This window comes from Dendropsophus ebraccatus, chromosome 9 (genome assembly GCF_027789765.1).
Source record: "Dendropsophus ebraccatus isolate aDenEbr1 chromosome 9, aDenEbr1.pat, whole genome shotgun sequence".
In the NCBI taxonomy this organism is placed as follows: domain Eukaryota; kingdom Metazoa; phylum Chordata; class Amphibia; order Anura; family Hylidae; genus Dendropsophus; species Dendropsophus ebraccatus.
Window position 1 is genome coordinate 93,361,616 of NC_091462.1, and position 14,592 is coordinate 93,376,207.

Genomic DNA, 14,592 nt, shown 5'->3' on the forward strand with positions numbered 1-14,592 from the left:
GGGGGTAGTGGCATTGTTATTTAGGCCTGTATAGAAGTCTTATTTAGGCGCCACACTGTATGGCGGTCATATCTATACACTGTAATAAGTCCAGTGTAAACTGTGTATAATTTACGTAGAGGACGAATGAAACCTATCTTATTTCATCGGAGAGAGCCTGGTACTTGAGATATCCATGTGACGTATCCGCTGTACATTTCCTCAGCAGGAAATGGGAGAGGGCAGTATGGAAAGCATCAGGCACCTGTGTGTCTGTCTCCTACACTAATCTCATCACCGCGTATCACTGTGCGAGCCATTCCCCATTCTTGTAAACAGTCGATAGGGAGTGGTTTAAAGCCTGCCAAGTGAGGCTGAAACTTTGTGAGCAGCATATGGGCTGGAAAACAAGTGCAGCTCGCGTAGAGATGTTTCAGCCGCAGCAGCATGCAACAATCCGCTGTGACCTGCTCGGAAACAGAAAGGACGACACAATATACTCAGGAAACCTACTCATTTCCTTCCTATGCCAAACGTAATTTCTCGGCAGAGCCTTCGAGCATGCGGAGCACTCGGCACAAGGTAGGAGATCACGCAAAACCAAGACTAGAAGTAAATCCACTCTTTAAGGAATGCGCGGCATGTCAAGATGATAATGTCTTATCTTGTCTACTTTCTGGTGTATAAAGGAGGACGCTCAGCTATTAATATATTATGCATTGAGCCGTGTTAGTTGGTGGCTGTCATTGTATATAATGTGAAGGTAGAACGTAGTAATAAGCTGCAATACCAGACATAGCTGATGGACAGTGGTGGCGCTGTTTCTGTAAAGAAGGGGCTATGCTTTTCCAAACTTTTTTACGTGACATAATTCATTCATATAGTTCATTGTTGTCACATGAAATTTGTATTGTCATCAGATATATGAAAAACTATTATGTGATCAATTACAATGATCTATACGGATAACATGCATGAGAGGAGCCCATGGTATTGAGTTTTCCTTGGTTATCAATTGTCTTCATGTCGATAGAACTAATTACATTTTCTAAATGGAATATCAATGTATTCTGATCATCATGTATTCTGGATGGTAAGCTATCTCTATGCTTGGCCTATTACAGTAGCTGGACGCCACTTACTATTAATAGTTTTCTCTCCACTAGAATATGAATGCATTGTCAGGCGTTCAATGATATTCTCTTATATGATATATGGTTCATTTAGATAAAATGTTGGAAAACATTTGGAAGTTTGAGATAAAAAATAATAATAAAATCGAGGGGTGATGTGATATAGATTTGCATGTGGAATTAATTTCCTATCCTTCTGAACAGACTGTAGACTTTATACTGACAACTTATGGAAAGAATGGTGAATAAAGCCCCCATACACACTAGAAAGAAGGTTGGCTGTCTAAGGGCCGTATTACACGGGACAATTATCGTTCGAAAAATCGTTAGATTGTTCGGATTTAAACGATATTCGTTTCGTGTAATAGCAGACAACGATTAAATTGTTGGTCGTTTGATAGAATTCGGGCCTATTTTTATTGTTTGATCGTTCGCAAATCGTTCGGTGTAATAAGAAGTCACAGCTAAAACGTACGCAATAGCGTCAACAAAACATACGCAAGAACGATCATCGTTCCGTGTAATTGGGCGAACGATTTCTGGTCGTTTGTCATAGCTGTTGTTTGCGATCGTTTTATAGTTAGTTGTCAAAAAATCACTTGGTGTAATAGTACTCTTATAGGGAACCTTCGGCCATCTAGCTGTTGCAAAACTACAATTCCCATCATGCATGATGGGAATTGTAGTTTTGCAACAGCTGGAGGGCCGAAGGTTCCAAATCCCTGATCTAATGTGTATTGGGATCTCCCGCCTCTCCCGCAACAGATGATGTTAGGCAAGAGAATGATTGGGCATATTGGATTTCAAGGGCCTGATCTTTTTAGGTCTGGCAGCGACATGTCCTTTTTTGGGAACTTTAATCTAATTTGTATGAGCACCTCCAAGTGTTCTTGTGTTCTCGGTGGAGAAAGGAGGGTTAAGCCGCTGCACGAAAAGATCAGGCCCTTGAAATCCAACATGCCCAATCATTCTATTCCCTAACATCATCTGTTGAGGGAGAGACGGGAGATCCCCATACACATTAGATCACGGATTTGGAACCTTCGCCCCTCCAGCTGTTGCAAAACTACAATTTACCAGGTGAATTTGGCTGACCAATGGCAAACTAGAAAAAAATTAGGCTGTGTCTGTCCAACAGTTATCCAACCATCAACCTACTTCTATCAAATGGGTATGGCCACCTTCAGAAGCTATAAACCTGTAACTGCTGCCAGTCAAATGTTAATTTTACCAGCAGTTATTCATTTTGACTCCCTCATTGTGGCTGAATGAGTACAGGATTTCAATGGTAGGTGAAGGCTGCTGCCAGACACCTCTTATCTGTATAGAAAACAGAATCCTTCTCTTCCCAGACATCTGTTTGGTGAGAATTAGGTGGCCTTCATAAACATCAGAGAGTCAGCCTGCCCTGTCAATATAGTTAGGTTCAGCTAATGTCCACAGGTGCCTTAAAGCAACTCTGTACCCACAGTCTGACACCCCCCCCCCAAACCACTTGTACCTTCGGATAGCCGCTTTTAATCCAAGATCTGTCCTGGGGTCCATTCGGCAGGTGATGCAGTTATTGTCCTAAAAAACAACTTTTAAACTTGCAGCCCTGTGTAAAATTGGCGTGGCCTAGAGTGTGTTTGCCCAAGCCTTGCACCGCCTCTCCGTCCCTCCTCATTATTGGACATGCCATGGGCAGGATTTTTCCTATTCATCACCTGTGCTGGTTCGTTAAGGCACCTGTGCAGTGTTCACACAAGTGATGAATAGGAAAAATACTTCCCAGGGCATTCCTAATGATGAGGAGGACGGGGAGGAGGGACGGAGAGGCGGTGCAAGCCTAGGGCACAGACACTCTAGGCCACGCTAATTTGACACATGGCTGCAAGTTTAAAAGTTGTACAAAGGTACAAACAGTTTGGGGGTGTCAGATTGTGGGTACAGAGTCGCTTTAAAGGGGAATTATAAGCAGGTTAGAGGGATCTAACCTGCTGATAGCCCCCTATAGCGCCGGGGACGCAGAGGAGGAAGGTGGTATGTGTGTTATCTTCCTCCTTGGCGCTGGTTCTGCACTGTTGGTAGGGGTAAAGTCTGCTCCGGAGCACGGAGCATCCGTCATCCGTCTTACTCTTTCTAATGATAATCAGTGGAGGGGGGCAGGCTGGATGACACAGCAGTGCTCCTAACCGTGCTCCAGAGCGGAGTTTACCCTGACTAACAGTGCAGGAATGGTGCAGAGGAGGAAGGTAACACACATACCTTCCTCCTCGGCTCTATAGGGGGGTATCAGCAGGTTAGATTCGTCTAACCTGCTGATAGTTACAGAAATAAAAACCCATCCATGCTGATCCTTGTGGTTAAAGGCCATGGATTTTCTGTGCATTTGCAATGCAATCCCGCCCCGTAGGCTTTGTGCTGTGAGCATGAGACTACATTAATGGAAATTCCTTCAAAGCTTATATTTCAATATCCTATTTGGTTCCAAGCTTGTTCTAGTGTTGCCGTTTTCATTGGCATGTACTGGATAAATTACAAGGCACGTTAGTAGGCTGATATCTGCATCCAAGCCAGGAAGAACCTGAGGTCAATGCTATTACTGAACATTTCACCGAGACTTTTACTGTGTTACTTCACTTTCTTTATTTCTTACTGGCATAGTCAATGTTGGCACCCTCCAAGTGTGCCAGCTGAATAGGCAAGAATAGGGCTGGTATGTGGGTCAGCGGAGTTTCTAGAGTGCCTGCTCTTCCGAGAGATCGCATGGCAAAGGTTTCCTAGCACGCATGAATTATTGAGCGCTCTCAATGCATAATTAAATCCCTCACCGTTATATTTCTGATGTATTTTAAAAACAAAGCTGACTTACGGGTTGGAAATACAAAGCACTTAACAACAAAGATGGCCTTTAAGTGTTATACTACATGGGTGTTATGTGTGTAGGTTCTGCTTAGTCATTCCGCCTTGGACAACAGTCTACAGACAGACAGGTCATGCTGGGACGCGGTTCCCTAATACCAGAGCTATAGAATGTCTCTCACATGCCACGCATCAGCTGATCAGAGTTATCCCTGAAACGGATGTGTGAACACTTTATTGCCTTGTTTAGAGATTCTTTACAGCTAATTGTTGTGGTAGAAGAAATAAAACTTTGGGTATTAAGCTGGCCGTACACCTTTAATAACTGACGGCTAGTTCACAGAAGGGAGCCGGTCATCACTTTCATGCTGCCTGACCCACACACCATGGTGGCAGTCCCTGGTGGCTTTCTCCTTCCCCACCAGCCTGGGTTTATAGATCTTTCCCTGTTTGGATATAGGGAGAGATGTAGCAACCATAACCAGATCAAACAGATCACTGTTCATATATGTAGAAACAGTTATACCAGTGCAGTATAAAATTCTAGGCGATTCCCCTATAAATGAACAGGCTTCGAGGACTCTTCTCAGAACATACCACTCTTGAGCATTTATAGAGCCGTTTTCTCCTGTAATTAGAATTAATGGTCAATGACGGTGAATCATCTTTGCCGGCAGACGAATTAATGCTGCCATTATACGTGAACAACAGGAAAAGGGCCATAATTACGGTGAGGCGAGTTTGCTGCTGGCGAGAACCTTATTTGCATATCACACAGGATGAGATTGGAGTATTTATGACTATTGCTATGTACTGTATACCGGAAAAGTTGTGTTAACCTATTGTTCTTTTTTTTCCTTCGCAGCTCAGCTGGTGACCAGCTAAGAAGCCATTGACTTGTATCACTATGTGGAGTTGTGAAGATTCTAACTATACCGACAACAACCAAGAGCAGCGTCTGTGCCATGATTTCCATCTCGTTCTCTTCATCTTCTCCATCCTCTACCTCATCATTTGTTTCCCCACCAGCCTCTGCTACAATGTGCAGCTCGTGCTTGTTAATTTATACAACAAGGCAACTATGACTATGCCCGATGTCTACTTTGTGAACATGGCCATCGCTGGACTTATCATCAATGCTGTGGCTCCAGTCTATCTTCTAGGGCCCGAGTATACCAAGTGGTCCCTATGGAGCTTCGGGAACGAGGTTTACATCACTTTACTGATTCTCTTTAACGTGTCCTCTTTGGTGATCATGTATTCTACGACTTTGCTCAGCTTGGACTATTACATAGAGTGTGCCCTGCCAAGAACATATATGTCAAGTGTCTACAACACAAAACACGTGTGTGGGTTCATTTGGGGTGGGGCGGTGCTGACTAGCTTCTCTTCCCTCCTCTTCTACATCTGCAATCATGTCTCTACCAAAATCATTGAGTGCTCCAAGATGCAGAATCGGGAGGCAGCTGATGCCATCATGGTGCTTATTGGATATGTGGTGCCAGTTCTTGCAGTACTTTACGCTTTGGTGCTTATTTTGCAGATACGTAAAGAAGCGACTCCCCTGGACCAGGACTCTGGTAGACTGGACCCTTCAGTCCACCGCCTGTTGCTCGTCACGGTGTGCACACAGTTTGTTTTATGGACGCCATACTATGCCACCCTGATGGTAAACACTTTTACAGACATTCATGTAAAGTCCACTGACCAACGCTTCATGAGGACATTTCACTTCATCGAAGGACTCTCGAGCTTCTTGGCCTTTTCAAGCAGCTTTGTCATACCTCTACTACACAGACATATTAACAAAAACTTTCACAATAAATTACAGAGGTTGCTTAAGAAACTGCACTGCGGGAATCAGGGGTGCCCACACGAGCGCACGGTAGTTCAGCAGGTGATGACATAAGCTCCAGATGGTATTATAGTATGTGGGTCTCCACCAATATGCCCTTGTAGTAAGTGGATCAAGAGAGGTATTTGTTTTAGCTTTGAGCCTTAGCATGACTATACAGCAACTATCCCAATACATGTCACCAGATTATCTATACTTGTTTTATCCTAAACTAGTATCTACTGACATGCCCGAAACTTGCTCTGAGCCTATATTATAAATGGTGGAAAGGGGACCAGGGAAATATAGCAAGAACTGTAGCCTAAGAGGTGCCAACCAGTTGCGCTCAGCACAGCGTGGGCCTGTGCAAACCATATCCAAGAACTGGCTTGCCAATTGGTGAATTCAATGTTTCTACTTTGGCAAAGATGGAAGGAAGGACGGACATTATGTGGCTGAACGTTCTCTATGATTAACTGCAAAGCACTTTGATACGGTAGAAAAGTATTATATTCTCAATAACACAGTGTGAAGTTGTCTCATTCTAATGTATGCAACAAGCTTTCTATAGTTTGACTACTAAGTGAAGAAAATGACCAGATACCAGGTAGTTGTATATCATTAACCAGATGAGAGTTGTCTTTTTCAATATTTTTAATGAAAACAGGATCCATAATAAATCATGTTGATGAAGGACAAGTAAATGGCTGAGCATCCAAATGTTATTCATATACTGGCGGGAGGGGGGGGGCTGCCGAAATCTGGCACACAGACTTATCCCTATCACTCACCGCAGTCTGCTATGTCTACATTTCATCTATATGAGCTGACATACAAATTACACTTAATTCCCCAGCCCTGTTGTTGCCAGATAACGTTATTATGGGCCCAAGCCACATGATTATTCTACATTCGAATTCTTGTCTAGCAGTAAATGCCACATGCTTGGCAGCTACAAAAACGTGCAAAAAAAAGACTTCAAAAGCTAAAGGTCAAGAGGCTGCTAACCAGTAACATAATAGAAGAGGTATATACACATGAAATGTTATCTGTACATATGTTTTACGGAAATATGCACTAGGGATGAACTATGGAGAAATTACTGGTTTTCCTTTATGGAAAAATCTTCAATCTGTCACTGGGGGATAAGGTTGGTTTGAAAACTCGAAGTAAGTTGTTTAGTGGAATATAAAGAAAGTCTAAGGCTGAGCTCACAGTCCGTTCTTTTTATCCGTTGTATGCAGAAAACGGAAAATGGATCGGCTTTTCCATTGACTTCTATTATAAAAAAAGGATCAACAAGCTTCCTTTTTTTAGCGTAGACAAAAATGTGGTCGACCACATTTTGTGTATGCTAAAAAAAAAAAAATAAATACGGGTGGCTTTTTGATCTGTTTTTGGATCCTTTATTTTACAATGGAAGTCAATAGAAAAATGGATCAAAACGGATGCACACAACTGCATCGGTTTTTCATCCATTTTATGAAAAGAAAAAAAAATGCCTAAGGCCATGTTCAAACAATGTACTTTTTTTTTTTACAAGAATGGCCGTTTTGGGGGATTTAAACAATGGCTGTTTTTGGAAAAAAAAAACAGCAGCCACTGTGCACACAATGTATTACACAACGGCCGCATGAAATTATATGGGGAACAGCAGCTGCTGTGGACACAATGTATTACACAACGGCCGCTGTTTCCATACGGCCGTGGAAATAATTGACTTGTCAATTATTTCAGGTCTTCAGACTGTGAACAGCAGCCGCTGTTCATGGTCTGTTCACACAATGTATAGCCGTTCTCACAGCCGTACACTGCACTGATTTCAATACCAATTTGGACTGCAGGCATCCAAATGTGCCCGCAATCCAAATACTGTAAAAGAAAATTATGAACATGTAAGACAGCGGCCATAGTTTATACAGTGTGTGTGAACATAGTCTAAAAATTTTCAAAAACCTCAAAGTTAGAACTGTTTGCAATTCTCTAACTGTATCCAGCTATATCAACAAGGGGTGTCTTCATTCTGGTTGCTGTCTACAGACAGGTATTGTTGACATGTAGCAAAGACATATCAAATGTTTTGATGAGTTGGGGGTCTGAGTGTTCACACCACCACCTATCTCTAGATATTGGTAGAAGAAGAGAATAGCTATGTGCTGGTGCCGGTATTTCCATAAAAAAGATCTTTTATTCTGGGGGCACAGTGCCAAAGAGGCTGGGCAGCTCTTCTCTCTTTTTCTTAGTAGCTACGTCCTTGGGATGGATTACCTTGAGCTAATGAAGAAAAAAAAAAAAAGGTGCTGCAGGCCTAAGGACCCTATTCCACCGGACGATTATCGTTCAGATTATCGTTAAATCGTTCTAATAATCGTTTGTTTGAATAGCAACTAACGACCGAACGAGAAATCGTTGATTGTTCAATAAGACCTGGACCTATTTTTATCGTTGCTCGTTCGCAAATCATTCGCATTTAATAAGAAGTTGTTTGGTCGTTCGCAGTAGTGACTAACGCATTAGCGACGACAAGACGACCGCAAGAACGATGATAAGTAACGATTATCTTTCCATGTAAATGGGTGAACAATTTCAGGTCTTTCGTAATAGCCGTCGTTTGGATTGTTTATCGTTAACGATTATGCGAACGATAATCGTCCCGTGGAATAGGGCCCTAAGGCATGTATACTCTGGACCTCTTTTACACCGAGAAAGGCTTTGTAAACGAGTCCTTATCACAGGATACGGGGAGAGGAGCACTCCACCATGCAGTTCTCACAGCAATGTTTAGAAACTAGTGGGGGTGTGAACAGTCAGACCCCAACTGATCAGGACTTTTAATATGTATCCTTGAAAATTCCAGTTTAGTCCCCAAGTATAGAGATCTTTACATGTCCCTAAAAGTAGTTACACCAAACAAAATGTACACATTGCGTGCAAAACAGGAATAGAACGGGTATATCCACATCTGTTAAGTGGCATACTGGCAAAATGGTATGCTGATGTATACCCGTCACTGTTCTGTATAGTGAATGTAGAGCACATAAAGACAAACATAGTCTACCATTGTATGTGAACATTTTTCAGATCTGTATAGGTAATATGACGGTCATAGAAGTCTATGAGCCCATATTCCTTTCTGTAATACAGTGGTGCGAAGAGGCACATGGTCTGCCTATGGCTACATAGCACAATACTATGCTGTTGTACATGTCCCATGCACATCAGAAGGTGGTCACTCTATATGGTGGAAGTCTCTGTGATTATAGTCCAGCCTTTCAAGTCTATGGAGCTTGTACAGGAGACTGATCTGTCTGGTAAAATTATAAGAATGTACCATAGATACTATACAGTACATTATGGAGCTTATACATTGTGGATACTATACAGTACATTATGGAGCCTATACATTGTGGATACTATACAGTACATTATGGAGCTTATACATTGTGGATACTATACAGTACATTATGGAGCCTATACATTGTGGATACTATACAGTACATTATGGAGCTTATACATTGTGGATACTATACAGTACATTATGTAGCCTATACATTGTGGATACTATACAGTACATTATGGAGCCTATACATTGTGGATACTATACAGTACATTATGGAGCCTATACATTGTGGATACTATGCAGTACATTATGGAGCCTATACATTGTGGATACTATACAGAACATTATGGAGCGTATACATTGTGGATACTATACAGTACATTATGGAGCTTATACATTGTGGATACTATACAGTACATTATGGAGCCTATACATTGTGGATACTATACAGTACATTATGGAGCCTATACATTGTGGATACTATACTGTACATTATGGAGCTTATACATTGTGGATACTATACTGTACATTATGGAGCTAATACATTGTGGATACTATACAGTACATTATGGAGCTTATACATTGTGGATACTATACAGTACATTATGGAGCTTATACATTGTGGATACTATACAGTACATTATGGAGCTTATACATTGTGGATACTATACAGTACATTATGGAGCTTATACATTGTGGATACTATACTGTACATTATGGAGCTTATACATTGTGGATACTATACTGTACATTATGGAGCCTATACATTGTGGATACTATACAGTACATTATGGAGCTTATACATTGTGGATACTATACAGTACATTATGGAGCTTATACATTGTGGATACTATACAGTACATTATGGAGCTTATACATTGTGGATACTATACTGTACATTATGGAGCCTATACATTGTGGATACTATACAGTACATTATGGAGCTTATACATTGTGGATACTATACTGTACATTATGGAGCTTATACATTGTGGATACTATACAGTACATTATGGAGCTAATACATTGTGGATACTATACAGTACATTATGGCGCTTATACATTGTGGATACTATACAGTACATTATGGAGCTTATACATTGTGGATACTATACAGTACATTATGGAGCTTATACATTGTGGATACTATACAGTACATTATGGAGCTTATACATTGTGGATACTATACTGTACATTATGGAGCTTATACATTGTGGATACTATACAGTACATTATGGAGCTTATACATTGTGGATACTATACAGTACATCATGGAGCTTATACATTGTGGATACTATACAGTACATTATGGAGCTTATACATTGTGGATACTATACAGTACATTATGGAGCTTATACATTGTGGATACTATACTGTACATTATGGAGCTTATACATTGTGGATACTATACAGTACATTAAGCCTTTGTTTTAAATTACTTACCCAGGATTAGAAAACACGCAGCTACTTGCTTGCAAAAAAAAAAAAAAACCTGTCAGGTTGTGTGTGGTATAACAATTCAGCTCCATTTACTTCAATGGAACTGAGCTGCAAAACTACACCCAAAGTGAGGACAGGAGAGGAGCTGTTTCTCGGGTGGAAAAAGCAGCCATGTTTTTCTAAGCCTGGATAACCCCTTTGTTCCAAGAAGGGAACCAAAAGTTATACTATAAAAAGTTAAGAATGGACCTGTAATAGCTTTGGCTTTTACCATAACAAGAAGCGGTAGCCATTAATAATCAGCTTGATCATTCCGGCGATCATCTCCCTATGTAGAAGACATTCATAAGACTCGTTTCATTGGTATGTGTAAAAGTAGCAGCGATCAACTGCAGAGCGGGAAAACAGCCGATCTTTGGCTAATGGCATCTTTTGTACGGTGTCAAAATTTCTCGCTATCGGCCACGTGTCTCAATGTGTAAACAGAGGATGTACAGCCAACAGCAATCATTTGAAATGGATACAGTAATGGTTCATGCGGCCCAGCCTCGATATTACTTGTGCCTTCTGAAGGCGCTGGAAACGAATGCCGACCGCGCTGATCAGCGATCGCTCGTGTCCCATATCGGGCACTGTAAAAGTACCCATAGATAAGTAGAGTAATCTGTGTAAAAGGCTGTGCTACACTCAGACATGCTTATGACTCCTAGACAGGTGGCAAGAATAGGTACCACCCTTGAGGACCACCAGCCATGCAGATTTAGATTGTTGTCGCCAAGATTTCTCCATCAGGCTGTAGCCAATTCTAATGTTGTCTAATGTGACCCTCACCATGGATCTGCTAAACCTTGAAGATATAGAGGTCAAGATAACCCCAACAAATCAAGAAGAATATGGCCACCTGGACGCAATCCCAGCCGTGATATCTCCATGCAGCCTTCTTTGACCTAATGCTAATGAACTGGCCGTTCAGGTAGGACAGGCCTTATATCACCATTTGCACCGGGCCTAATAAACTGCATGCAATCGTCTATCCTCTGAACTTAAAGCGACTCTGTATCTGCCCCCTCCAAATTGCTTGTAACTTTACCTAGCTGCTTTTAATCCAAGATCTGTCCTGGGGTCCGTTCAGCAGGTGATATAGTTATTGTCCTAAAAAAACAGCTTTTAAACTTGCATCGCTGTGTCAAACTGGTGGGGCCTAAAGTGTCTGTGCCCTGGGCCTGCAACGCCTTTCTGTCCCTCCTCCCCGCCTGCCCCAGGCAGGATTTTTCCTATTCATCACTTGTCTGAACACTGCCATAACGGTCCAGTTCATGTGCAGTGTTCAGACAGGTGATGATGAGGAGAAATCCTGCCCAGGGTGTCCCTAATGATAAAGATGGCGGGTAGGCGGGACGGAGAGGCGGTGCAGGCCTAGGGCACAGACATTATAGGCCACAACAATATGACACAGCCATGCAAGTTTAAAAGTGGTTTAATTGTGGGTACAGAGTCGCTTTAAGAAATATCTAGATCTGATATTTCCCTTAATAGAAGTTACAGGAACATCAAAAAGAACTCTGGAAGGCAAATAACCCCCATCTATTCATTTCATAAAAACTAATACAATAAATAAAGAGGCATTATTCACATTTTTATTACCAATACTATTGAATAGACATGTTATATTTTTATAAATATATTTTTTCTCACTACCTGAAGGATTTCCTCATCTACAGGCATCTGATATAGCTGAATAATATTTCTTTTTTTTTATTTTTTTTAACGGTAGCTGGGAAAGAAAGGCTAAACTGTATCTAATCCTGGAATATGCTAATATCCACCTACTGATGCATACACCACACACAGAATCCCAGTATAGCACTAAATTATTGTCTGTGTACGAGAAACTATGTGAAAATGCCAAATATGTGGAGTATTGTATGTAAAGACATGTCCTTAGCGGGCTCCTCCAATGTACAACACACGCCTCTGGCTCCGAATAACACAGTGTTATAGTCTCTGCCCAACATGATGTATTATGATGTCAAATGAATTAAAATAGTGTTTCTGTGCAGCTGTAGTTACTGCATTCATTGTGTCCAAATAGCATAGAGAAGCAGGGCTGCTGTCAGAGGTCTGTGTTGTCACATGACAGCAATGGGGAAGGGGTGTGTGTTCAGCATGGACCAATCAGGAAGGGAGAATCACAGAGCTGTGCAGGAGGACAGTGACAGAAACTTCTCTATACAGCAGTGTGAATGGCTAAGTGTAAGTGCAGGCACATTATAGCAGGATGGAAAACACATGGGCTGACAGAGACTGCAGGGAGCATGAAGGAATGAGCAGGACAGATGTGGGCACATACATGCAGCGCTCTTTGTCTGGAGAGAGGGGTTACAGCTATGGAGAGAAAACCTCCACAGTCCTGTCCCCTGATGTAAGCCCCAGCCTGAAGTGGATCTGCTATGATTTGGAAGGTGAGGGAGACTTCCTGGGTCAGAGTACAGTGCTGTAGACCCCGCTATGCAGACCATGCCCCTCCTCCACTCCCCCAGTACAAGGAGCTCTCACACCAAAGCAATGCTCTTAAACCAAGTTACAATTTTGAAAAACTGTCCCTGCTCATCACCACTTCTTCCTTGTTCTTGTGATGTGTTGTCCCCACAGACACCACTGCAGTGTATGATTGACCGAGTGGGCAGTTCCTAGGTGGATGATGCGTTTCAGGAACAAGGAAGAATAAGTGACAAGCGTAGACCCAGAGCCATATGAACATCAGCTGCAAGGAATGGGAAGAGGTGGGTATGAATAGACTTCTATGGGGGCGTCCGTGCCGGATTTCCGGACGAAAATAGAACAGGATCTAAAAAATCTGGTCCTATTTTCCGGAACGGACACCCTTCCGGAAAAATCCGGAAGGGTGTCTGTGTCTAATGTAAGCCTATGAGTCCGGAAATCCGTCCGGATTTCCTGATAGGAAATCCGGACAGATTTTCCGGACGTGTGAAGGGGGCCTTACAGAGATTATTATATGGCTTAATTATCGTGTAGCAAGGGCCAAACAAACATTATTAGCTATATCCGTGCAGCCCTCACTTTGGTGTAAAATAATGAAGCAATGTACTTGTACCTGCCCAAGCTGCCCCAATGTCCTCCAGCCTTGTCTATGAGATTAACCAACGCCGCAACACTTCTGCGCGGGTCTCTGAAGTGACAGGCTGCTCAGCCAATCACTGACAGAGATTGGACAGCCCAGCGGCCAGTGATTGGCTGAGCATACTGTCAGAGATGGGGTCAGAAGTGTGAGCGGCAGCTGCGGTAAGCAGAACACAAAACATTGTCTGCCATGACACTGGGGCTAGATTGGCCCCAGCCCCTTCGCCTACTTATATCTATGTCCAGATATTTCCATGTTTTTAAGCTCTGCTTTAGATATTAGGTCTCAAAATGTGTAAGGGTAGGTTCACACTGCTTTTTGCCGTCCATTTAACAAATCCATTTTTAAAGAGGAAGTTCACCCTCAATTTTTTTTCTTTTAAATGAACTAGTCCCAGCAAGTGCCAGAGATTTGTCATTTACTTCTATTAAAAAAATCTCCTGTCTTCCCGTACTTATCAGCCGCTGTATGTCTTGCAGGAAGTGGTGTATTTTCAGTCTGACACAGTTCTCTCTGGTAACACCTCTTTCTGTGACAGAAACTGTCCAGAGCAGGAGCAAATCCCCATAGAAAACCTCTACTGCTCTCCAGACTGGAAAGAATACCACTTCCTGCAGGACATACAGTAGCTGATAATTAATGGCAGAATTGAGATTTTTTAATACAAGTAAATTACAAATCTTTGGCACCAGTTGATTTAAAAGAATTGTTTTTTTTTATGAACAACCTCTTTAAACAGACTGCAAAAACGCAGCGTGGCCCTATCCTAAGGAGTTAAATGGGTATTCTGCTCAAAAACAAGTTCTGATATGTTGCTGCCCATGGGGCTAACATAACAAACAGTGTATTCTTACCTTTTCCATGCTCCCCCGCTGTGGTT

General features: G+C 42.0%; 2 protein-coding genes across 7 annotated transcripts in view; one reads left to right on the plus strand and one right to left on the minus strand.

Moving 5' to 3' along the window:
• GPR146 (G protein-coupled receptor 146) overlaps positions 1-6,511 on the plus strand; it is a 40,914-nt gene extending 34,403 nt beyond the window's left edge. For 2 of the 3 annotated variants that reach the window (XM_069983872.1, XM_069983874.1), the window contains exon 2: positions 4,822-6,511. In XM_069983872.1, the coding sequence (XP_069839973.1) occupies positions 4,864-5,865 (1,002 nt within the window). In that variant the 5' untranslated portion in view covers positions 4,822-4,863 and the 3' untranslated portion in view covers positions 5,866-6,511. Of the gene's footprint in view, positions 1-385; positions 562-4,821 lie in introns of those variants that run through there. The other variant, XM_069983873.1, reaches the window with a different exon arrangement.
• Positions 1-14,592, minus strand: part of C9H7orf50 (chromosome 9 C7orf50 homolog) — a 225,749-nt gene that overhangs the window by 79,408 nt on the left and 131,749 nt on the right. The window lies entirely within an intron of this gene.